At 42.5% G+C, this 24,654-nt stretch overlaps 1 protein-coding gene, 1 long non-coding RNA gene and 1 other non-coding gene across 4 annotated transcripts; 2 read left to right on the top strand and 1 right to left on the bottom strand.

Annotated features, from left to right (window-relative positions):
• Positions 1-23: 23 nt before the first annotated feature.
• On the top strand, positions 24-15,452 carry LOC125015485 (glutathione synthetase-like). Of its 2 annotated transcripts, XM_047597421.1 has the most exons (13): positions 24-547; positions 3,045-3,189; positions 4,277-4,422; positions 4,594-4,669; positions 6,339-6,478; positions 6,569-6,685; positions 7,847-7,927; positions 8,033-8,110; positions 9,605-9,671; positions 10,561-10,755; positions 11,267-11,348; positions 11,447-11,636; positions 11,726-15,452. In XM_047597421.1, the coding sequence occupies exons 2-13, from the start codon at positions 3,052-3,054 to the stop codon at positions 11,847-11,849; spliced, it is 1,434 nt and encodes a 477-aa protein (XP_047453377.1). In that variant the 5' UTR covers positions 24-547; positions 3,045-3,051; the 3' UTR covers positions 11,850-15,452. The 2 variants fall into 2 exon arrangements, with proteins under 2 accessions (XP_047453377.1, XP_047453368.1); XM_047597412.1 differs by lacking the exon at positions 24-547 and having other exon boundaries at positions 2,824-3,189.
• trnai-aau lies at positions 8,879-8,952 on the bottom strand. Its single transcript has one exon. It is a non-coding gene; the product is annotated as a tRNA-Ile (tRNA).
• A 2,946-nt stretch (positions 15,453-18,398) lies between the features above and the next one.
• On the top strand, positions 18,399-20,585 carry LOC125019784. The gene is made up of 2 exons (XR_007114121.1): positions 18,399-19,418; positions 19,579-20,585. It is a non-coding gene; the product is annotated as an uncharacterized LOC125019784 (long non-coding RNA).
• Positions 20,586-24,654: the final 4,069 nt, after the last annotated feature.

The following is a 24,654-nucleotide window of genomic DNA, read 5'->3' as shown; positions in this document are numbered from 1 at the left end:
AGGTGGTGATCCATGCTGAAGGCTGGAACGAGGCTTTTTCTCAAAGTGTTTACATTACTTTCACGTGATACGTCGCTCGGAGGTAGAGTTATTGAATTTCTGTTGGTTTTTCCACTGCATTCTACTCAAACAGCGAGGCCACGTTATTTTAGACATTTTTACACTATGTACACAAAAGCTCGGGTTTATATGACGGGGTGTGGGCTTAGCACGCACACAATGGAAAAGAGTAACACAAATTAATATTAAGACTGCATTATGTATTTTTTTTTTTATTTTTTTTTTTTTACTTAATTTAAATTTAAAAGAACCTGTCATTTGCATGTTGTTCCTTTTTTTAAGGCTTACGTGGGCTTGCTTTAGATGAGCGTTATCACACTGTGGTTGCATGGGTGTTAACCCTTAACTACTAGTAAGTGGGCAGGCCCAGCTCGACAATGCTGTGTCAGAGGATCATTCGTTAGTTCCACCAGAAGCAGCGTCTCCGGGCAAGTCCGTCTCTGTGGTGAGACTTTTCTCAGAAGTAGAGTCGGGCTTGAAGGCGAAGGTACGTGCTGCTACCACGAAATGAAACGAAGGATTCTTGTGTCTGTGGCTGGTTCTTACTCGAAGCAGATTCGTTTGATGGGTTTGAACGAAATGAAAGAAAAGGCAAAACGTCTCGTCGTGAAAGGAAGTGATGCCTCCGCGTAAATGCGCTCACTCATATTTATTAATAGACGCAGGGTAACGTGGTTCCTTCTGTTCTGCAATGTGGGATAAAGGGCACTTTGTTCTGTGGGAATTCCCCCCTAAGGTCACCTGGAGCTCCAAGGAGGATGGACGTGCGCTGAGAACCCTAGTTGCTCTTTACTAACAGTAACTCACTCAGATATTTTACAGACTTATTAAGACAAGAAATTCCACCGACTGACTTATGACTTTTGCGTCACCTGTTAACCAAAGTGACTTCTGCACTAGCTGCCATGCAGGATGTTTGCCTGCCACAGTCGGGGCTCGTTTTGGGGGCGTGAGGAACGTTGAACAACGGGGTGTTCAAACATCAAACGTGTATGTGTCTGCATTTAAAACCTCAACTGAAGCTCAAAACTAGGATAAAAGTGTGTTTAAAGTCAAGTTTTAAAGGTCACATGGTCAGCTGACTGGGTTTCCTCAGGCAGATCATTCCACAGCAGCGTGGGACCTAAATGTCAACACTCTGACCGTTGTGTTTTCAGCAGAATAGGCCGAGGCCCAACGGTGCTGAAGGGTCATTGATGAGCTGAGATTTGAGTGTTTGTGCTTCAGTATTTCTGGCTGCTTCTCCATTTTATTTTCTTTTGATTATTATTTTGGATCAACAAAGACGGAAGACATCGAGCAAAGGTCAACTGAGGAGATTTGCAGAAATTCTAACCGAGAGCCAGTCGCCGTTGTTGAAAGCAGGACGTAGAAATTAAAATGAATCTGACTGGCAAAAAAAACATACAGCGCCACCTAGCGTTTTAACGCAGTGAGAGATGAGGGATTCGATTTAACGATTTAATTCAGTTTCAATTCATATTCTAACTCGTAATTGCAGAACTTACATCCAAACATTTAATATTAGTTATTTTTTTTACTATTTTTAAATCCTTTGTTTGAAGTTGGAACACATTCTTCTAGCTTCATAAATGTACTCTTCCATTTTTCCAACAACAGTAACTTCAATGAAAAAACACCGACTTAGATGATGCCTTCATTAAAACTTCACTTCATGTTACAGGTTAAAGAAAATATAAATTTGGTATATTGTCACCGTATACGTGCAGCAGCTATTGATTTTATTTTGGGAGAAATCATTTCTGAGTCTGACAATTCAGAGCTTGTTTTTTCCCCCAAAGTTGTCTTGAATGCAGCATCATCTGCAGCTGGATCTCAACCAAGTTTCCCACTCTACTTCTGATGGGCTAGAGATGTTTTTTTCTAACTTTTCTTTTTTCTAAAGGTTGATCTTTTTGCTGGAATACTTTAAGCCCTGGTTAAAAACCGGTGACTGGAGAACCAGGTGAAAACTCATGGTGAGCTCAGATCAGACAAGTTTTGGGCCGCGGACCCCAGGTTGGGAACCACTGCTCTAAAAGAATAGTGGGAACCTGCTACGATCCCCTCTCCTGGTTCTGGTTCTCATCATGACATCATCATTCATGTAATTTCTGTGGAGGTTTCACTCATCCAGCAGTCAGTCATCATTCCAGTCACTCCTATTTTAACCTCAACTTCCTACCTTAAGAATGTAGAAGCTACTGAAGTTACGCGTCTTTTCAGAAAACTTGACAATCCTGTTGTCTTTTCTTCGTCATCTTCTTCGGTCCAGACCTAATTAGGAAATATGTTCATCACAGCGTTAGGACACACCCTGGATAGGTCTCCAGTCTTATCTCAGGGTAATTAAAGCAATTTAAAGTAGAGATAACATTCATTAATTAAGTTTGTTTAACTACATATACTTTAGTGTCCCTAAATTGCCCTAATCTGTGGATGAGGCAGACATCTAGGCTCTCTACTATGTGTTAATGAATGATGAAGCATTTGCTTGTTTAACATGTAAATTAACTCAGTCACTCAGTTCTCTTAGTAAATTTGTCATTTTTTACCCTCAAAGTAAAAAGGCAGAAGGGGACTGATCTGTGAACGTCCAAATGGTCCAAAACTCACTTTATCTTAGGAGATCGAACGTAAAAATAATCAGTGTGGACAATAAAGTTAAGGACCATTCATTTTTTAAATTAAATACCATGTTAGAACTTACAGTGATTTGCTTTGATACTGTAAGTCTTAAAATAAACTACTTGTACTGGAAAGCGTTGCATCTGCTGTAGAGAGTCTTGACCGAGGACATAACCAACCGAGAATCACACGCAACTCAGTGTAACAGTCCAGATGGTGGCGCTGGCCTCTTGTAAAGATGGCGGCTGTCCCGAGATGCTCGTGCAGCAGCTGTGTAGTGACATGGTGACATCCCCTCTCAGAGCTCATTTCACTTCACATCCGGTCACGTTTGTGCCGTGTTCTAATCCCTTCAGGCCCGTCATGATCACGACCAAGGTCTTCCTCCAGGAGCTGATCATAAATCCTGACAGACTCAACCATTTGGTGGACGAAGCCAAAGAGGCGGCTCTTCAGCACGGCCTCCTAATACGGACACGCGAGACCCCGAATTCGTCAGAGGTGAGGGGCGAGCACGCCGACGTTTTAAATTCTGCTCAGTGATTTTGTTGTCCACTAGAGGGAGCCGTTAGCCTGGAGGTTAGACCAACCTCTATGGCCACAAATGCTTTCTGAAAGTTGGGCTGGAGTCACTTGCATTGGGAACAAATGATCAAAGAAATGGTTTGTTGCAGGAGAGTAACTCACAGTAGTCGTACACGTCAACTGAGAGCCATTGGGGTTAAATTTGTTCACATCCAGAGGACCGTCCAGTTTCAGTTTTGTTTGGTCTCCGTATCGACTGAAACACGACGCATGATAGAATAATACCATTACCAGCCTTTTTCAGGCTGTGGTGAGGTTTGAACTTCCTTTCACTCTGAAGATGACTCAACAGACTCTGCAGCTGCTTGTGTGCCTGAGGCAGCATTTTGCAGAATGACTGGCAGGGAAATCAGTTTCAGATCAGGTCAGATCAGATACAGCGGGTAAAATGAACAAATCACAATTTTTCATAGTAAACGTATTTCTAAAGCTGCTATTGACATGACATTTTCGCCAGGAATCCATACGTAGAAAGAAACAAAAGCTGTAATAATGTCACGAATGTCTCGCTTCATTTTTCCATCCATCCTCCCTTCAGTTCTATGAAGTTTGCCAGTATCATATGCAGAAAACAGCCCCACACCGTGATGTTCCCACCTCCAGACCTGGTGTTTTTGGGCTGATGTGCGGTGCATTGTGTCCTCCAAACATGGTTGTGTTATGGCGTCCAAAGAGTTCAGTTTTGGTCTCATCTGACCAGACTATGTTCTCCCAGTAATTTACAGGCTCGTCCAGATGTTGTGCAACAAACTTTAAACGAGTTTCAACATGCTTTTTCTTCAGAAATGCAGTCTTGTGTGGTGAGCGTGCACACATTGCTTAATGTTTTCTTTGAAACCTGCTAATTCCAGGTCTTTCTGAAGCTCTCCACGAGTGGTCCTTGGCTCTCGGACAACTCTTCTGATAATATTTACAGTGGATGAGGGAGCAGCTCCATAACAGCCCATAAGACACATATGAACTCTTTTCTAACAGCACGATGCATCTTTGACGTGTTTCCTAGGTCGTGACCTACGCTCCCTTCACCCTCTTCCCGTCTCCTGTGCCCAAAGCCGTCCTCCTCCAGGCCCTGGAGGTGCAGACTCACTTCAACACACTGGTGGACAGGATCAGCCAGGACCCGGACTTTCTACAGGAGGCTCTAGCGGGGTACGGGGAGGAAATAGTGCTCATATTCCTATGAGACAGCTGGTTGGCTCCGCTAAGCAGCTGGTGGACATGGTGACACCACATGTGTAGTTGTGGCTCCTGAAAAAGCTGTTGTCTTTGTTGTCTTTTTGTATAGTAACGTATGACCATTTGCCTCCTTCCACGTCGCAGTACGATCCAGGCGGACGACTTCACAGCCAAGTTGTTCAGGATACACAGACAAGTGCAGCAGGAAGGTCGGACACAGGTACAGAACATCAAAACACTGGCTCTTCCCTCACTTTTATATTATAATCCAAACTTTACATCAGTAGTATGATGATTAGTAGGATAATGGTTATTCTGAACAGAATTAAAAAGAAGAAAAAAAATCCAAAATAAAAAGCAATAATACAATATGCTTAATATACTGAATCATTTGACGTCTACATACATATATATACCTCCACTAACATCCTTTATATGTATGTTTATGTATATACACATATGCCTATATACACACGACATAATATAATATACCCCTGTATGAGAATAAATCAGTACAAAAGCCATTAAATCAACATTCTCCTTGTTCCAATCGATAAGATAGAAGATAGATATTTTTTTGTACATCCTTGTGCAAAAATTGTGCAATATTTGGGCTTAGTCTGAGTCCATTATCGATACCATTCCATAAAAGAACCCCAAATATTATGATACGGAGACTTTTCTTGAAGTTTACATGAAGTTGCTTCAAATTAAGGTCCCCTCTTAAATTATAATTAATATAATTATAATATAATATAATTCCTGAGACCTGAGCTTTAGGTATGCATTTTAATTTCTCCAAGGTAGTTAGGATTATTAGGACCTAAGATGTATAAAAACTAGGTATCATCTTTGAACAGGAAGAATTTTTTGAGGGGAAAAAAAAGTGTCCTCATATGTGGACACAGGGATTATTTCACTGTATATTACCATAAAGTCACCAATATGTAACAAAATATTAAACTGAACATGGCTTTGCAAAGACGGAATTGCAAATAATGAACGAGTATTTGCTAATTAGCTTAGTTATAGCTTGTTACTGTTGATAGAATTTGTGTGTCATATTAAACTAGCAAAGTTAATAAGCATAAACAAACAAATTTCAACTGTAAAATTTGATGAGGTTTTGCACATTTTTGCACTTTTGTCACATAGAAAAATTTTGCTACAATGCCTGCTATCATGTTTTTACAGTGACTAGTATCTAGTTTTGAGGACAGCAGGTTTAAATGAAGCAGAACAAGCTGCCACAAACCTAAAACTTAATGTCCCCATATGAGGACGCAGGGTCTCGGGAGGTTAAGTGTCTATGTATAAAAATGATATGTATGTTGCTTTGACAGTTCTAAATATTCTGCGGCCTTATTGCATGTTGTATGCTTCTGATGGGATGTGCAAACCTTGCAGAGGACAAGCGGTTACAGAAAATGAATGAATGAATTTGAGGGCTTTCAGGAAGCAGCTGCTACAGAACCTGGTTGTTCTGCTTCCGATGCTGAGAAACCAGCAGGTGGAGGCAAAGTCCAAGTATTTAGTTTCACTTAAGTGGTAGTCCGTTCAAGACTGAGTTTCTTAAGAGTTTCTTCTCCTTTGCAGTCTATAGCCCTATTTGCACAGGACTATATTTACCTGGGAACCTCTAGTAACTTGTTATAATTACGAATCTTAATCCCGTTCAAATAGCAAAAGTACCAACCATATTTCCATATTTTATAACACAAAGGTCCTGAGACAAAACGAATCCAGTGCAAATCGGCATCTCTGCTATATATCAAAATTTGGACAGATGTTAGGGGGAAAAGTCGGGAACCTCATAACCATGATGAGATGAATGACATGCGACTGCCCATGGCTGCATCCGTCTTCAGCGTTGTGTCTCTTTCCTCCAGTCCATCGTGGTGGGTTTGAACCGGTCCGACTACATGGTGGAGCCCGCGGCCGACGGGACGTCCTCCTTGAAGCAAATAGAGATCAACACTATTTCTGCCGGTGGCTTCGGTGTAACCGACCTTCTCCCTGCAGTCCACAGGTATCTGATGGTGACTTGGAAGTGTTTTGCTGAACTCCTTCACTGAATATGTGATTCATTTTTTTTTTTGATTCTACCTAAATATTTCAGGCACATACTGAGATCCGTGGGTCTGGTGGAGGAGAGCGAGTGTGTCCATGAATCCGACAGGACTCCTCAAATGACTGCCGCTCTGGCCAAGGCCTGGGAGCTTTACGGTCAAACAAAGTAAGTAGACATGTATAAAGTACTAGAGAGACACACCTGAGTAAAAGTACAAGTACTCGATCAAAAAAAAGTGACTTGAGTAGAAGAAAATACTAAAGTATTCAACATTTTTTGTACTTGCAAGTAGTTTAATATTTACTACTGATGAAAGTGAAAGTACAAGGTTTGTGTTATGTTATTAAGGAAAGTGGTCAAAAGTTTGAATATCATGGTTTACATTATTTAACATCACAGATCCTTTGGCTGTAGCAGCAGTACATGATAACAATACAGTAGATGTATGTAGCCTACTAGCCTCAGGAGTAGCTGTCCATTCACAAAATGTTACATGAAAAATACAAACAAAATAAGTTTAAATTACCTGTTGGGACGCTGTGATCAACTTTCATGTAAACTGATGAAACATAATGTTAGAGCTCCCAGAATTGAGACACAGCTAAAGTTAGCTAGCGAACATGAACTCGCTAGCTTGCTAGCTAAAATTAAGTTAACTAACATTAGTTAGGCACTAATATTACCAATATTTGCCAATAGTAACCATAACTTTGATATAAAGTTTTGTATATATGAGCGTCTTGCTAGCTTGAAGTTAGCTAGCTAGCTAGCTATCATGAGTTTATCCCATTCTAGCCTTACCTTACGAGCAGACGTATGTAGGCTTGTTTATTTCCTGGAGATTTAGCTGAGTGTTTTCGGCTTCTGGAAGAACACGACTCCCCCAAACTAACTCTTTCGGTACCTAGTGTCCGACTTACACGTGCTATACCACAGGCTCACCGCTTAACCGTTTAGCTTGTCAGAGACAGGTGGGCAGCTTTTTACATAGTAACGGTTGCTAGGATGTGTGATTGGACCGTGACCGCTTGGGGGCGGGGTTTTGCGAAAGTAACTAGTAACGATGCAGCCAATAAAGAATGTGCGTAGTAATCGTAGTAAGAGTATTAAATTCATCGAAAATATGTAGTACAGTAAAAGAAAAATAATACTACAGTATAGTACAGATACAGAATTTTAGTACTTTCAGCACAGTAGTACAAGTAGTTCTACTTTATTACTATACGTCTCTGAAAGTAAGTGTATCAAGAAAATATTGAGAAGGGAGGGAGATCTCATAGACTTGAATATTAACAAATCACAGTGGCCGTGACCTTCTTTGTGCAGGGCGGTGATCATGTTCCTGGTGGAGGACGTCCAGATCAGTCAACTCACTCATCGTTGCATTGAGCGAGAGCTTTGGAAAAGGTAGGGACATAAGTTTTAAAAGGTTTGTGACGAAGACGGCATCACCACTATGTCCAACAGCTAAGACAGTACTACTCTGAGACAACCTTCTGTATTCCTGTGCAGGAATATTCCAGTTATACGCAGACACTTTGAAGACGTGTCAACAAAAGGATTCCTGGATGGCGACAAGAGACTGTTTGTGTGAGTGAGCATTTATGTCTCATAGACGTGGAACTTGTTAAGGGGGAAAAAATGCATATTCACATCCGAGATGGGCGAGAGGATGATGGACGTCTGACACCTGAGCCTCCGACACACGCCTATATATTTTATTTATGATCGGCTTTAAACCACAGACATTAAGTGCAGTCAAACAGGATTGTGCACGGAAAATCAAGTCCCATACAAGTATGAACCGATGAAGGACACACTGCATTCCATATTATTGTCCACTAGTCTCTGTAGATCACTGTGTCATCGAAGCCTTGAGTAATGAACCCTTAACGTGAGGATTGATACCACACTAATGTATGCAGGCTCGCAATGAGGCAAGAAGCAGCGACATTACACAACATTTTAAAGATACTTTGTCAAGATGGAGGATGAAAAGATTTTTAATGGTTAAGATAACGTCACCCTGTGTAGAAAGGACGTGGAAGGACCTCTGTAAGTGGAGGAAGAATACGCCAACGTCCAACAAAATGTGATCCAGAACAATCTAAAGACGTCAAAGATGATCCAGGAGACAGACACGTGGATAACTGAGGCAGGTATATGTGCTGAGAACTGACGGGAGGATGGAACGCAGAGAAAGACAGGAAATACAACTAACTGCAAAAATAATGATATAATTACAACTGGGGATATTCCTTCTCTGAATTTTGATCCATGCTCACAGCAACTTTTGCTGTTATGACCAAGCATTTTCCATTGAAGTCCAGCCACTGCTCCACAGCTCTCCTAACAAATTGGCCCGTATGGGGATCGAACCCATGACCTTGGCGTTATTAGAACCACGCTCTAACCAACTGAGCTAACCGGCCACAATTTACAGGGAAAATAGCCCAATTTTTCTGCTTTCGTAACATATCACAGCTTCAAGATCATAGCTGTGACCAAAAGTGCTCCTCCGCTCACATGGACGACCAGAACCAGCCCACTGGTCAGTCTCTAGTCTGGAGGTTTGTTTAGAACATGACACTGGATGAGAATCTGTTGATATTTGCTTTCTAGTAGTTGATCCGTGCCAGGCATCCGCCACGTCGGGAAACGTCCCGCCACAAAAATCCTGTTATCACCTTATCTGGTTAATGGTGCGTTCATGGCAGCAGCGAAAGAGCAAGAAGCTGAGAAATAGTTTTTCTGTGGAGGAAGCCGTCAAGATGACGTCCAACAAGTGTACCGTGAAAGTAAACTGACGTGGCAGGTCGACCAAAAAATATCATGTTGCTTCACCTGTTGCAATGTTATAAGTAAAGTCAATACCGCGTTGCAAAATCCTTCGCCCGTACACACCACAAGAGAGCATTTTATCACCGTTACTAATCTCTTTTCCGATTTACCAGATATTTTTGTGACTGACAACATTTGCGGGAAAGTTTTTTTTTTTTTCCACATGAATTAAAATGTTTTGCGCCATCCTTATCTAATCAGTTCCTTTAATCATCTCTGGTTTTTCCCTCTGTATTTCTGCAGAGATGGGCTGGAGGTCGCTGTAGTGTACTACCGCTATGGCTACATGCCAGACAACTACACTGAACAGGTGAGATACATTTAAACATTTCTCCAGTGTCTGCTTTTTACTTTTAAATAGTTTTCTGGCCATTTGTGGACAGTGGCAAAAGTATTAAGCTTACGTTCACATATAGAGCTTCGTTTTTCATAATAATCTTTTACAAGTCATCATTAAAAAGTGCTTGACAACAACATTAAATGTGACAGTAAAACACACAAAATGCAAATTAAAAACTCATTTAAAACCAGGATATATGAGTTTTAGGTAGAGATTTAAAGGAGATCACAGCACATCACCATTTATAGTGATATAAAAGTCATTTAAAAATAATTTTAGAAAATCCATTCTAAATCATTTTGCTAAAACCGAAGTGATACGATATCATCTGAAGCCATGGAAATAAAATAGAAATTAAAAAAACAAAAAAAAAAAAACACATAAAATCATAATATATGTTCACTCTTTCGTAGCTATGGAAACTGTAGATAAGTAGTAGTAGTACAAAATACTCATTAACTCCTTAACGTTCCTACAGCAGTAGCTTTTTGAACCAGAGTTCTGTGCACGAGTTGTGTTTGAGTAAATGCTGCACGATGTACTAATATATTCAACCAGCACATTTCATCAAAACAAACAAATTCATGCAAACCCAACAACTTCCTATTTTTTAACTGTCTGCCAACTTTGATTACTCAAGAACAAAACCACAAAGACTTTTGTGATAGAAACATAGTCATAGTCTTGGCTTTCAAAAGAGACCGAGATCATGAATGAGCTCCAAGATGTTTGTTTTTTTGCAAAAAGGCTGGAATGAGAAGAGGTTAAAGAAGTTTTTGAATGAAACGAGGCACGGTGCAAAGAAGCCATCCTCTCAAACCCATCAAATGTCTAACCCATGAACCCACCTGTGCTGCAGAGTTGGGACGCTCGTCTTCTGATGGAGCGCTCTCTGGCCGTGAAGTGTCCCGACATCAGCACCCACCTGGCCGGGACCAAGAAGGTCCAGCAGGTTCTCGCCAGGCCTGGAGTTCTGGAGAAGTTCTTCCCTGGGCAGCCTGAAGCAGTGGAGCAGATCAGGGCCACGTTTACTGGCCTCTACACTCTGGACATGGTGAGGAAACCACGTCCGCTGCTGATGCTTTAGTTGCATTTTTTGCTTTTGTTGCGTCGTGCTGTGCGTTGCTTTTGGTTTGAATGTAGAAAGAATATAGATTTCATTCGTTTCTGCTGTGACGTCATCAGAGACTCGACTTTCATCACAAAACAGTCGGCTTTAACGTAAATATCCTCTAGACCAGTGACTCTCAGACCCCTAGTGGTCTGTGGTGTAACTGCAAGTGGTCCATGAAAAAAAAAAACTTTAAAAAAACATCATACAACAATTATAGAAACAGGATTATTTTACTCAAATGTGACTGAGACCTTTATCTACCTAAACTCCAGAGGATAACAGGTCCAAAAGTTTCCCAGCAGAACTGAATTGTCACAAGATGGTTTAAATGTTATTATATATGTATATATTTATATATAGTTTTTTTCCGTAGAATTAGCAGAAACTGGTTGTCCACAGAGACATTGTCCGTTATAGCTGAATGTGTGTCTCTGTTTAAATGTGGCTGCAGGGTCCTGAAGGAGACCGGGCGGTGGCCATGGCTTTAGCCAACCCACACGAGTTCGTCCTGAAGACTCAGAGAGAAGGAGGAGGTGAGACCGGAGCTTTTCTTTTTTTCTCCTGCTGTAGCATTCACTAATCTGCCATTACACACCTGACCTCACGTGTCTCTGCTATGTGCAACCTTTAGGGAACAATTATTTCGGGGAGGACATAGTCCGAGTGCTGCAGGAGTTTAAGAGCGACCCGAGGAGAGCCGCTTACGTTCTGATGGACCGGATTCGACCCCGGACAGAAGAGAACATCCTGCTGAGGAGAGGACTGCCGCTCAGACTCACCTCTGTTTGCTATGAGATCGGAGTGTGTGGAGCCTACGTGAGGTACAGGTGCACACGCAGCACGCACAGGGTGGTCATTTAAATTAGTTAGATTGGATTCTGATTGGATTCGTGTGTGTTTTTTAATGCAGGCACGAAGGACAAATGGTTATGAACGAGGCCGTCGGCCCCATCCTGAGGACGAAGAGCGTGGAGCACGATGACGCAGGACTCATCGGTGGAGTGACCGTGTTCGACACTCCGCTTATAATCTGAAGTCCTGGTGTCCTGCAAAGGCCTAGAAATATTTATTTGTTTAGACTCTTGTTCCATCTTCTCACATGACTCTTTTTTTTATTTTCTCTGTTCTCTGTTTAAAATGTGACCAAAAATACTGACAGGTGAGCCAGAGATGGAACTTCAGTATTTTTTCCCCATTAAATAAAAACACGGCAGCTTGCCAGTTACGCACTGCGAACACTAGGTGGCGGCAAAGCTCAAAGCATTTCCCGCCCTCTTGTAAACACACAACAGGAAATCCGCAGAGTTGAAGCGAGGCCAAGCAGATCACCGGGTTCATGCGAGTTTGTGTGTGCATGCGGCAGACACTTGTAGTTCCCCAAACGCATCACTAACACGTTGCTAGGTGTTGCTTTCAGATGTTTCTGCACTCTGGGCGTGAAGCAAAAAAAACTGACTTCCAAGTTACACATTTGCTCATTAATTATTTATTATAATTTAAATACAGATTTTAATTGCAATAACTTGAGCATTGCAATGCATCATTTTAGTATTGATTAGGAGATTATTAAAGGACGAGTTAATTACTTTTTTTTTACTGAACTGTCAACACTGTTGTCATGGCGATCTACAGATTAACATAAAGGCATAAATCAAAACAACCGTGCACGTTCACATGCGCTTCTTCCACGTGTTCATGTTTTTCTAAGCCCCCGGTAGTTTTTCTTCCACATTACACGTTTTTTTTTTTTTTTTTTTTTTTTTTTTCTCGGTGGCTGACTTACAAGTGTGACACATTCCACAGCGAGGGCCGTGGGGGTCGCCGAGCAGAAACCAAAGGGTCATTGTCAGCGAGGGCCCCGTCAGCACCGCAGCATGTCCCACAGGAAACGGCATCCAGAGCAACAGCTCGAGAAAAACACCTCTGTGTTCTGTTTCCGGAAGCTGTTTCCCTCGGGGAGGCGAGGCGAGGGGAGGGGGGGATCGGTGGGGTGAACGCAAGGTTACTAGTTGTGTTGCTCGCTTCCATTCTCTGTATTTTCATTGTGTAGGGAAATAATAAGATCGTCTGGATTTGGAAATCTGAATAACATAATTGATATCTGAAAGCAGCTCGAGAGCGAACCTGGAAACACCTCAGATCATTTGGGCGAGAGCTACAGAAAAACACTTCTGTGTTTTTTTGTTGTTTTTTTTCCGGAAGCTGTTTTCCTGGGGAGGTGGGAGGGGTGACTGCAAGGTGACGAATATGAGTTTGAGTTTAAAGGGAAGTATGAAAAGGGAAGCGCTGATATTATTATTATCCAGATTTTAAATAAGAAACGTGGTTTGATTTCAGCTGGGACGGCCCAGTGAGTGTGCAGATGGCTCAGTAGTGGATCACAAACACGTCACATTCACACCTCATATAACCAGATCATTTGGAAAACTGCAGAAAACCCCATTTATGTTCTGTTTCCAGAAGCTGTTTTTCTGGGGGAGACTCAGGAGAATGGGTAAATGTTGCTTTTTTCCCCATGCGGTTGTTGGTTTCTGTCATTATTTATTGCAAAAACACTGACATAATTATTCTGATTTAAAATAAATAAATAAATAAATGGTTTGACATTATTCGGGGCGGCCTGATGCATCTGCAGGTGGATGTGGAAACAGCCACAGCTACAGAAAAACCTGTTTCCCCAGGTGAACGCATGGTTACGAGCATGAATTGAAGCTAGCGGGAAAACGCTGTTTGCATTCTTTCATTTTTCATTAAGGAAGCACTGATATTATCATCCAGATTTTAAATAAAAAGCGTGTTTGATACGCCCCAGTGAGCGGATCTGGATAGATCTTACATTAGCAGATAAAAAAAAAACGTCCAAGCTTTTCCGGAGGAGAGGGTGAATGGAAGGTTAGCGGTATGAATTCAGGAGCCCCGATACAAGTATCCCAAATTAAAAATAAATAAACGTGTTTGGTATCAGTCCGGACGCTTGATGAATCTGTAGCTCGAGCGAAACTGGAAACACCAACAGAAAAACACGTCTTTTTTAGCGGGGAAATGCTGCTTCCATCCTCTCATTTCTTATAAGGAAGCACTGATGTTATCATCCAGATTTAAATGAGAAATGTTTTTGATATGAGCTGGGACAACCCAATGAATGAATCTGGAAAAAAAATCACACGTTACCAGATAATTTGGAAAACTACAGAAAAAAAAAACATTTATGTTCTGTTTGCGGAAGCTGTTTGAACTGAGGGAGAGGGTGAATTAAAAGGCTACAGGTATGAATTCAGGAGAAAGGGGAAATGTTGCTTCCTTGCAAAAGCACCGATGTAATTATCCCGAATTAAAAAATAAATAACGCGCTGGATATTAGTCAGGACGGCGCAAAGAATCTGCAAGTGGTTCCAAAGTGGACCTGGACAAATGTCATGTCACCAGATAATTCAGAGCGCGGCAGAAAAACCTGTCTGAGTTCCATCGTTGTTGTTTTCCCGGGTGAATGCAAGGTGTGAATTCAGGCTACGAGCCTCCGTCTCGTTCCTGTTCCTGTAAATTGTCACATGATTGTTACGGGAAGCTTGAACCAAAAACATGACCTGAATGTCAGGTCTTACTTTCATACGCGCTCACGGTTTTGACAGTTTGATCAGCAGATGTTTTAAAGTCATTAGCTGACAATCAAGCTGAACCATCTCACCTTAAGAAAACCGACCCCGGAGAGAAACGCATCGGATGCTTCTGCACCACGACACCAGTTTAAGAAGAAGACATTTAAATAAACGACCGCCAGGATGTGAGAATATACTCCAAATGTGTTATGCATCTACCAAAGCGGCTACGCGCGTTTAGTTATCTGAGCCAAACAGAGGAGTGAAATGTGACTATCATTTGTTCTCGTAACCCGGACTTTCCATTAAACGTTTACGGGCTGGTTACGAAAACGCAGCTCAGCCTGCTCACGATGCAGCTCCACACCTCACATTTGCTGTGTAATAAGCCAGTTACACAAGCGCTGGCCCAGTTAGCCAGTGACCTCTCTTTCCTGAGTGTGAGAGTGCGGATTAGTGCGTTTATATGTGTGTGTGTGCATGTGTGTGTGCATGTGTGTCTGTGTGTGTTGCACGGGCAGAAAACACGAGGGAGAGGATGTCACGATGTGGGTCACAGCAGGATGGAAGTGGGTCAGAGTCACCCTGCTCTTCTCCGTTTGCGGCTCCGCTAAGAGGACGGCGGCTGACGGCGTCAGCAGGATTTGGATGTGTGTTTACGCTAGCAGCGTGCCTAATCAATAAAACAGAAGAAGAAGAAAAAAAACGCAGAATGTGGGTGTGTCTTTCCTGAGGAGACACGGCGACGCTCCGTTCCTACCTTGTTTTTGTGCGCTGCATCCTATCGACAAGAATAGCTGGAAGGGAAAAAACCACCAGCATCATGTGCCCCCCCGGCACCTCTGACCTCAACGCCCAAATTTCTATGGAGGCATGTGTTTGGTTTCCCTCTGTCAATTCCAGAAAACATCTATGAATAAAAAAAAACAAAAAAGAAAAACATCAGCTTACCTTTTGTTACCTTACAGGAAAGTGCAGAATTACTGGCATCCCACTCAAAACTAGGCTTAAATTAGATTGTCTGGCTTCAGTACCAGAAACATTCACCCAGACATGGCGCCCGATCATTGCAGCAAGGAAACTGTGTTAAAATAAACATTAGTTTTAGTCACATTCAAGACATCCCATGTTGTCATGGTAATTAGACCAAGTGAAATTTTATAAAAATAACATCAGCATAAAAATCTAACACCTGGAAATATCAGTATCGGGTTTTGTAATCGATGTGCAACTGATGTAGGCTGCAGCATTTCCGATCCTCCATGAACGCAGCATGCATACGTTACATGTTAATGCTAATGCTAACCGCTAGCTAACACAACGTTAGTCACGTGTTTCAGGGGTGTCCAAGCAGAAGTTACATTTGCTACGTTACCCTCCACAGTGGTTCCACTTACTTATTGTAATATCTTCTTTGTGATCTGTGTGTTCGTATGGACAAAAGAGTACTTCAGTGGGGTTGCAAAATCTTTGGTTGATTAGACATTTTTTTTATATATATATATATATATTCATTTTCCCCCACAAATTTAAATTTCTTTAAATACCTGGTAACACGAATCCAATATAAATAGAGGCAGAAGACGTTATTTTTCAGCGCCACACTAGACCTGTCAGTCTAAGCCTCCCGTACACCGTAGGCCCCGCCCCCTATCAATGCTGAGCCAATCACAAGGCCGCATATTACACATGGACTCTGTCAGGTTCCCCACAGTTGGCAGAGAACTTATTAAGTCCCCAGGTGAAAAATATTAGCAGTTCGCTCCCATCAGCCAACTACTGAGGCCTGTTGATGGATATTTGAACCTGTGTATTGTTTGAATAGCTTAATACTTATTGCAAAATGATGAAGATAATGTATATTTATGAATAGCACTAGGCCGAGTTTAATATAGAACATTATACGGGGTCCCTACTTAATCTCTCCATCAGTTTGGGGGACTTAAAAAACATTGAAGACTCCTGGTCTAGAATTTGTCAAAGTATTTGTCTGTTTTTTGTGTGTGTAGATGCTGGAATTCTCAATCAGGTGTGTGTAAATGTCTGGCCATTGCATGGTGGGCATCCTGTCAAATCAGCCATCACTCACTGGATGGACAATTTGACAAATTATGTCAAGTTAATCATTATTTAGGGGATTCTTGTTACACGTTAATGCTAATGCTAATGCTAACCGTTTGGTTCGATTGAAATTTCCATTTCATTGAACTGGCTGAAGCCCTTAAGCTGGAAAACCAAGTCCTCATTAAATTAAGTTGATATTTCTTAACTCATCATGTTAACTCACTGTGATCGCCTCAGTTATTCCCCACATACGTTTGTACTGCTGTACACGTTGCACCTGAATGTTCTCAACATCCTTGCAAACGATTATGCAACTTTGTGATTTACCAATCTTAACACTCACACAGTTTGTCGTGTCCTGACAGATTAGATTGACTAAACTTGACTTTAGTTTAGGATAAAAGCCTCAGCTTTTTTGGCACATTGTCACGTTCCCTCGACCCACGTCTCACTGTGCAGTCTGCACATTTCAATATTTGTAAAGTTAATGTCATCTCTTGGCCTGTTTGCTTGACTTGTAGTTTATTATCACCCTCTGTTCTGTCAGCCCAGTGTGATGATAACATCCTGTCCTCCGCTGTGAATGATTCCAGTAACAGCCGTGGCAGTGACAGACGGTTTCAACACACTGAAACTCCCATGACTCCTGTGTACATTCCAGCCCACAAAGCTAGGCCCACCTGAGTTGGCTCACAGGAAGCAGAAACGTCCATATACGCTTTAACAGCGCGCGAGCAGGAACAGTCAAGGTCACTTCCTGTTTTTGTACCTTTTTTCGGGTTCTTCATTACACACCACATAATCCCCAGTTTCCTCTGCTAATAACCTCCGATTAACAAACAGCCCAGAAGGAGGGTTCAGGGAGGACAGTCAGAGGAGCTTTTTATGTAACTGCTGGTCACACTCCCTACTCAGCAGTTCCAATCAGCGAAAGCCGAGCCAGGAAAGCCTGCACTTACCAGCAGCGTGTGAAAAATAAATCACTGCAAATTAAGATTTAAACCACTGCGCAAACCTCACTGTCATGCAAGTGAGCAGGAAGTCGCGTCATATAGTGAGTCTGCAAAATTAGAATTAAGATTCAACCTCCTGAGAATTGAGGTGTTGTTTGGTAGACATTTTCATATTTTCCACTTCTCTTTATTTGTGATTAGTAGGACCCAAGAACTATAAAAAACTAAGCATTGACTTTGAACAGGAGGTAGGTTTTTTGGTATGTCCTCATGTGTGGACACCGGGATTATTTCATATAATAATATTTACATAAATATTATATCAATATTAGAATAAAGTCACCAATATTTAACAAAATATAAAACTGTTAATTCCCCGTTTGAACATTGCAGCAGTTGATAAACCAGATGAAAATCAACGTCCTCAATCGGATTGCTTATTCTTAACTGAAAAGATTAGATGAGACTTTACACCAGCTAGTATCTAACTATGAATTAAAACCTTTAATGAAGCAGAATAAGTTGGCCAAGAATAAAACTTGTGAGATGTTGGTAGAACAGGATGAGTGGCAGCGTCGATGCGCAGAAATTATGTCATTATGTCTAAATCTCTTGTGGGATTTATTACGTCAACAAATGAGTGCACAAAGGGAGGCCCTAACCCTTGGTATTAGTAAACTTTCTGAGCAACGTCACGTGGTTGAAAGGGGCCGCTCTTTGATTGGTTGACTGGTTGATCAATGGTTGATTTGCCCAAAGAAAGTCGACAGCATGTGGCGCTGAATACAAACAGCAAACAGCAAATCATGTGTGTCTGTTGCCTATTACAGAAGTTACATGAATGCTTCATAATACAAATGGAGGCTTTTCTGGACTGGAGGTTAGCCATCAGCAAGTCGTGTTGGAGCTGCAATACAACAGCTGTCGGTTGTTAATGCCACACAAGACACACCGCGTATTGCATCGCTTCCTGATGTTGGTCCTGTGTTTACTCTGGTGAGCATTCATGCGGTTCGCACCAGAGTTCCCTTACAAGCAAACAGAGACCCTCCTTTCCAAGTGGACCAGAGTTTATTTGTGTGGTCCGCATCAGAGTTCAGCTGGACTTTCACACCTGCTCAAACGAAGGAAACAAACTCTGGTCCAGACCGAACAGCTCTGGTGTGAAAGCGACCTCTTGTAGGATGGTCACTGTTACGTTGTTTTGTTTTGTTGTTTGTTTTTTTGCTTCAGGATATCGATCTTGGCCTTGATGAGACCTTTGACGTTGACCTGGATAGGTGCTAGCGCTGGGGTTTTGGTCTGTTGTGAAGACATTGGTTTCACATAAAGGGCACGCAACCTTGCATTTCACTTCTCTCAGGGGAGGCCCCGTGGAGGCTGTCTTCTTCTCCGATGCTGCAATGCAGAGGTGGGTTCTAGCAGACAGCGCCTACTGTGAATGCGGAGACCCACTAAAGACCGTGGAACATGTGATGACCACATATACCGGCCACCAAATACTGATCGTGGCCTAATCGACCTGGACGATGACACGTTGGATTGGCTTGCTGCAATGGAGCTGAAGTTCTAGGGACATATGCAAGAAGAAGAAGGCTTCCCCGGCTCCCAGTACAGGTAAACAGAGGGAGGGGTCTACCTCTTTGCAAACAGGACCAGGTGCAGGTGCAGGCTGTGCAACGATGCCCCCACGAGACCATCTGTGCAGATTACGGCTCAGAAGTCCCCGATGGGACATGCAACCGAAAGAGGTTCAGAACATCCGAGAGAATACCTACAAGTGAGACTTGGAGTTCGAGACTGAGAAGCAGCTGCCGACTGGTGAACGATGAGCAGTTGTGGCCGTGATAGATGCAGCGTTCTCAGCTGACTGCAATGTCGGGAAGACGGAGCGCGGAAGGGAAGTACTGACGGGAAAGGATGTGGAGCGTAACTGAGTCTTTGCAGTCCAGCGAGAAGCTTAGATCCTGCACAGCACCTTAGGCCTCTGGTAGTTTATATTAAAGCATGTGATTACAGTTTATTTGACTTTATATAATTTGTATTTGATTTATTTGTTTATTGGCACTCTTGTAGACACCAGCTGCATGAAAAATCATACATACAGTGAGAAAGACTGCATGTCTGTGCCTTTCCCTCCTGTTTTTCAGGTATGGTGACGCACTGGGTTGAATCTCAGTAAAACCTGTTTACTGCACCTGCATCTTTTCTTTCACGCAACGCCGTTCATCATAAATCTTCAATGAGCACGTCGGCAATCCACAACGGGAGGGAAACTGATCAGCGGTATCTCATCTGCAAACCGCCGCAGCGGAAGCTCGAGTGTTGCCACATCGCATGTCCTTTATTGGTTTTTTCAGGAATGAGGAAGTGTGTGAGGCAGCATCTTTACGGGAAGGCAGCGAGCGAGGGAGGGAGGGGCGAATGGGAATGCACGTGGGCGGGGAGGTTATGACAAATATTTGTTAAGACAGGAAGAGCGGGACGAGAAGAAGGCGAAGTACAAAGGTGAAAAAACTTTAATTACATTGGAGGCCCGGGTAATCGCATTTCTCGTCTTACTCACACTGCGGTCGGTTTGCCGCGTTCCCACCCAGATTTCACATCATTATTGTTCCTGTGTTACTACTTGCATCCTCTTGGCAAACTTGTGGTTATTATGAAAGCATGTGTTAGTTGGCAAAAGGCTGAGTTATTCATCTACTTTAGTTTGGGGCAACGTTACACTGTGTTCTTTATTTTTTTTCGAAACGTCATCAAAAGAGAATGTGCTCCAGTTTTAGGAAACAGACAGAATCTCCACCTCTTTAATCCCTGTGTGAAAATAATCAAGTCCTCTCTACTTTAGCCCTGCATCCTATTTTTTTTTTTTAGGTCCAAATCTGGTGTCGGTGTGTCTGTTCTCTCGCTCGCTGACAGGGGAGGGGAGGCTGACCTTTTCTCTTAAAGGACGTGGCAGCAGCCGGTGCGCTGTGTAATGTGGTGAGTCAGCCCAAGAGGAATGTGGTGCCCCCCCCTTTTCCTTTTCCTCCCTCCTCCCTCCTCCCTCCTCCCACCCCCAACATCTCCTGGAAACCCTGCGCAGGTTCTCACAGAGCGATGGAGCGTTTACAGAGTAATAACCTCTGCGGCTGCTAACCCACATTTCTCTCTTTTTTTTAAAAAAAAAAAAAAACCCACTGTCTGTGTTTTTTGCTCCACGCTTGTGAAAAGCAACCAAACCAAAACCACGAGGCACCTCAGGCAAACACTCTGCATACGCTACCCTTTAAAGTGACTCTGTATTTCCTGTGTGTTGACTAATCCTGAGAAACGAGGTTCACTGATCCTTTGATGCGATCACTGATTTTGTGCGAAACCCAAATGAAGTCGTTAGCCCTGTTCTAGCTAATTGTCTGAGGCCAAATACCAACAGTAGCTTTTACTTGTGGGAACTTGAGGATGCTACGGAACAAAAGTGGATCTTGATTGTAGTCAGCGTAGATGTTATGATCTACAATATGTGTCTAAAGTAGCTTGTCTTGTTTATCTTTGAAACTGATAGTTGTGATTTAGTTGCAGCCTTTGTGCACATGAAAAAAGCTAGTTTTAATCATGCAACTTTCCCATATTTCCCTTGCAATTTCTTGAATTTAGTAAAATAATGATGGTGGAAGCCTAAGTTATGAGCAGCACCCGTTAGCTCCCGTTAGCACTGTTGCTACATAAGCCTAAACAAAATAATGTGAAGTTAGCTTAAATGCCACAACCTTAGCAGCTACGTTAGCCTAAAACATGACAACACGTTAGCCTTTGTGAGCATTGGCGCACATTGTCACAATACCAAAACATTAACAACATTCTTGCATGTTCTGCTCTTACACTGATCAGCCATAACATTATGACCACTCACATGAGAAGTTAATAACATTTAAACCATCTTGTGACACATTAACGTTCTGCTGGGAAACCTTTGGACCTGGCGTTGGTGTGGATGTTACTTAAAATAGATAGCACCTACCTGGACCAGACTAGACACTCCCCACCCCCCATAGCAATAACGCTCCTTGCAGAATGCAGCCTGACACAGACACACACACACACACAAAAACACTTAGGCAACAACTCAAAAAAAAAAAACACAAATAACAGCAAACTGATCAAGTATCTCTGGGATGATCCACAGAGGCCCCTCCCTTTAAAGGCCCCCACTAACAATATTCTGTTCCATGTCCATTTTCCAATGAGTCACAACTGTTTTGGATGCACAAGGGGAGACCTACACAACAGTAGGAAGGTGGTCATAATGTTATGCCTGTATCAGTGCATGACTAAAATAGCTCGTTGGGCCTCTGTGGATCCCAGAATATGTGACAAATCTTTCAAGTATGAAAATTACTTAAAAGATTAATTAAATGTGAGTACTGGCTAACTGATTGGCTCGGCAGCGATGGGGGCGGGGCCTACTGTGTACAGGAGGCTTAGAGATTGACAGGTGTGGCGCTCTGTGTGAAACATGTGCAGCTCCCGTATAACTGCCGCCATTTATATCCCTTCACTGAAATATGTTGCATTCATGTTAATGTGTATTTATAGAAATCTAAATATATATATATTAAAAAAAATGTCTAATCAACCAAAGACCCCCCATGGGGTCGCGGACCCCCTGTTGAAAACCTATGGTTTTGACCACGAAATGTAAAATACTACCCAAATTTAGTCTAATTTATAGTGATTATCTAACAACTAGATCATTAAATGTTATGGGAACTGAATTAATGTGGCAGAAATGTCGAATTGTTCTTTGAATAGTGTGTGTCTGACTTTAAGAATAAAGCATATACACAAAGAAAAATGTGAATACCTCCTGGTCTGGGGTGTGTTTTATTTTTAACGGCTGGAGAGAAATGATATGACATGTAAATGAATTACATTGTGAGGGGCTTATTCTCGAGCTTTCACGTTAAGCTACATTAACAGCTTACAAAACAAACCTGAATCATTCCTCCGAGGCAACAGCGTGGAGTGATTTGACATTTATGAGGACAAGAGGGAGACCGACACGGTGCAGGTCACGACATGAACTCCAACACGCAGCGTCTCGAGTCGCAGCCCAGAACCCTTTTTTGGTGATTTTGTCCAGAACCTTTTCTTCCCGAGCCTTCCTCGGCCTCCCCTTCCCATAACCTTTCAGATTCAAGGATGTGCCGCCTACCCCCTCTCACAGCCTATCAGCCGCTCAGGGAATTAGCCGGAGAAAAAAGTCAGGGTCACCCCCCCCCGGCTCAGACGAGTTACTCCCACTACCCTGGAAACCCAACAGGCATCCTGGAGACAAACACAGAAGAGCCACTGAGCTGCACCACAGCGAGTTCCCGGACTCCCACAGTTCCCAGCCAGGCCTGGGAAAAAAAAAGCACCCGCTGAAAATGTTTTAACTAAGAGCAAATACAAGCAAAGGGACTGTTCAAGTGCGTCTGGTGAGAACCTCCAGCTCGGCCCAGAAATCTTAATTTATGTTGCTTTCTTCTTGCAGACAGAGAAGCAAAGTTTCACTCATCCCTGGTCGACCTGGCTCAGATCCAGATGAATCTCATCCCTTAGTTTTAGCCCAAATGCTAAACTTCCTATCTATGTCATAGCCAGGGGTGGAGCCAACCTGAGGCTCAAATAAGGTATTTTTACGTTTGTTTGTTTTTACAAATTCTGTATAAATAGTTTCTAAAATTTAAATTTGTATGTGTGAAGAAAAAGATCCTATCAAAAAGCTGCTTTTAGTCATGTGACCTCATTGTGCGTCTCCCTGGATTGAGTGACGTTCAGGAGTGAGGGCGAAAAGTCAAGACTGCATCACTATTTTTGTCTATTTTTAGATTTTTTTTTTATCTTAACTGGGTTGCGGAGGCAGCAAATAACTTTTGCAAAGTGGAGTTTGAACTGAGTTTGACATTAGTATTGAGACGTCTGCAGTCGGGTTCTCTCACGTTAGCATTTGTCTTAGTTAGCATTCGTTAGCTCGCTTATTCAAACTGTTGTGCACTTGCTTTATCATAGCACTTTTCTACCAATTGGTACTCAAGGAACTTTAGAGTCAGTGTCTTGCTCAAGGACACTTCAGCATGTGGTACATTCTGGGGATCTAACCTCTAACCTCTTTACCTACTGAGCACAGTCATGTTCTGCCCCTACAAGTCAGAATAAATCACCTCTATTAGCATAATTATTATAATTATGCTTATTTTTTACACATGCATATCCTAAATGACAAGTGTAACCAAAAAAAAAAAATTTATTTTTAAACCTATTTTGAATTGTATTCCAATACAAATGCTGGATGCTTTGCACGCCCCCTAGTGGTAACGCTGCCACGTGGATGTTCGCTATAGAAGTTGGCGCGCAGAGAAACCAGACTTTGCAGATGCCTTTGGATCGACCAGTTCTTTAGTTTCCCGCTCCCATGACTTTCCCCTTGTGCCTTCCTTCCCTCGACTCTCATTGTGACCGTTCTAGAGGAGCGTCGAGCAGCTGCAGAGCTCAGTGCTTTCTCAGGAGTAGGTGTAGTATATTTATACAGTGCTCAAAGCATTTTACAATCACAATGACACATCTACTTATTCGTTCAAACTTGCATGGAAAGGGATCAACTCCGGGTTTCGGTGTCTTACTCAGTGATACTCTGGCACGTGCTCAATCAACGCGCCATCCATGGATGGAACTGCTAATCCTCCGGTTTGTGGATATCCCGCTCTATTTATTGAGCCATTGTCGCCCAGCTAAAAAAAGAGAGCACATGTTGTCGGTTCAGTATTTGGCAACCTTTTCTCCATTTTTTTTTTTTTTTTTTTTTTTTTTTAAAACAAGTTATTGAGGCCGTGTCGGCGTCTGCGACTCTGCTTCGGCCTAATTTCGCCAGTTTTTGCCGCATCAAGCTAAAACTCCGTCTGTTTGTTGTTTTATGGACGTGTCGGGTATCAACAGTGGGAAAAGCGCGTGGGAAAAAAAACAAAAAGGTTTGGAAGCAGAGCCCTTTGCACGATATGGTGGTACCTGTGTACCACCCCGCCGTGTCGGGGCTTGTCAGCAGCGGAGGTGTAACGTGGTCAGGGATGGCCACAACCCGTGGGATCCGGCGTAGCCGTTGAAGTGAGCGCCGAGGTGGGGCCCGAAAAGCCGCGCGCCCGCTCCCTCTCTTCTCCTCTCGTCATGAGGGCTGAGTCATTCACAAAAATGTGAAAACAAAGTCAACA

This window comes from Mugil cephalus, chromosome 1 (genome assembly GCF_022458985.1).
Source record: "Mugil cephalus isolate CIBA_MC_2020 chromosome 1, CIBA_Mcephalus_1.1, whole genome shotgun sequence".
Lineage (NCBI taxonomy): Eukaryota > Metazoa > Chordata > Actinopteri > Mugiliformes > Mugilidae > Mugil > Mugil cephalus.
Note: the sequence above shows the minus strand (reverse complement) of the source record. Positions and strands in the feature narration are given on the sequence as shown.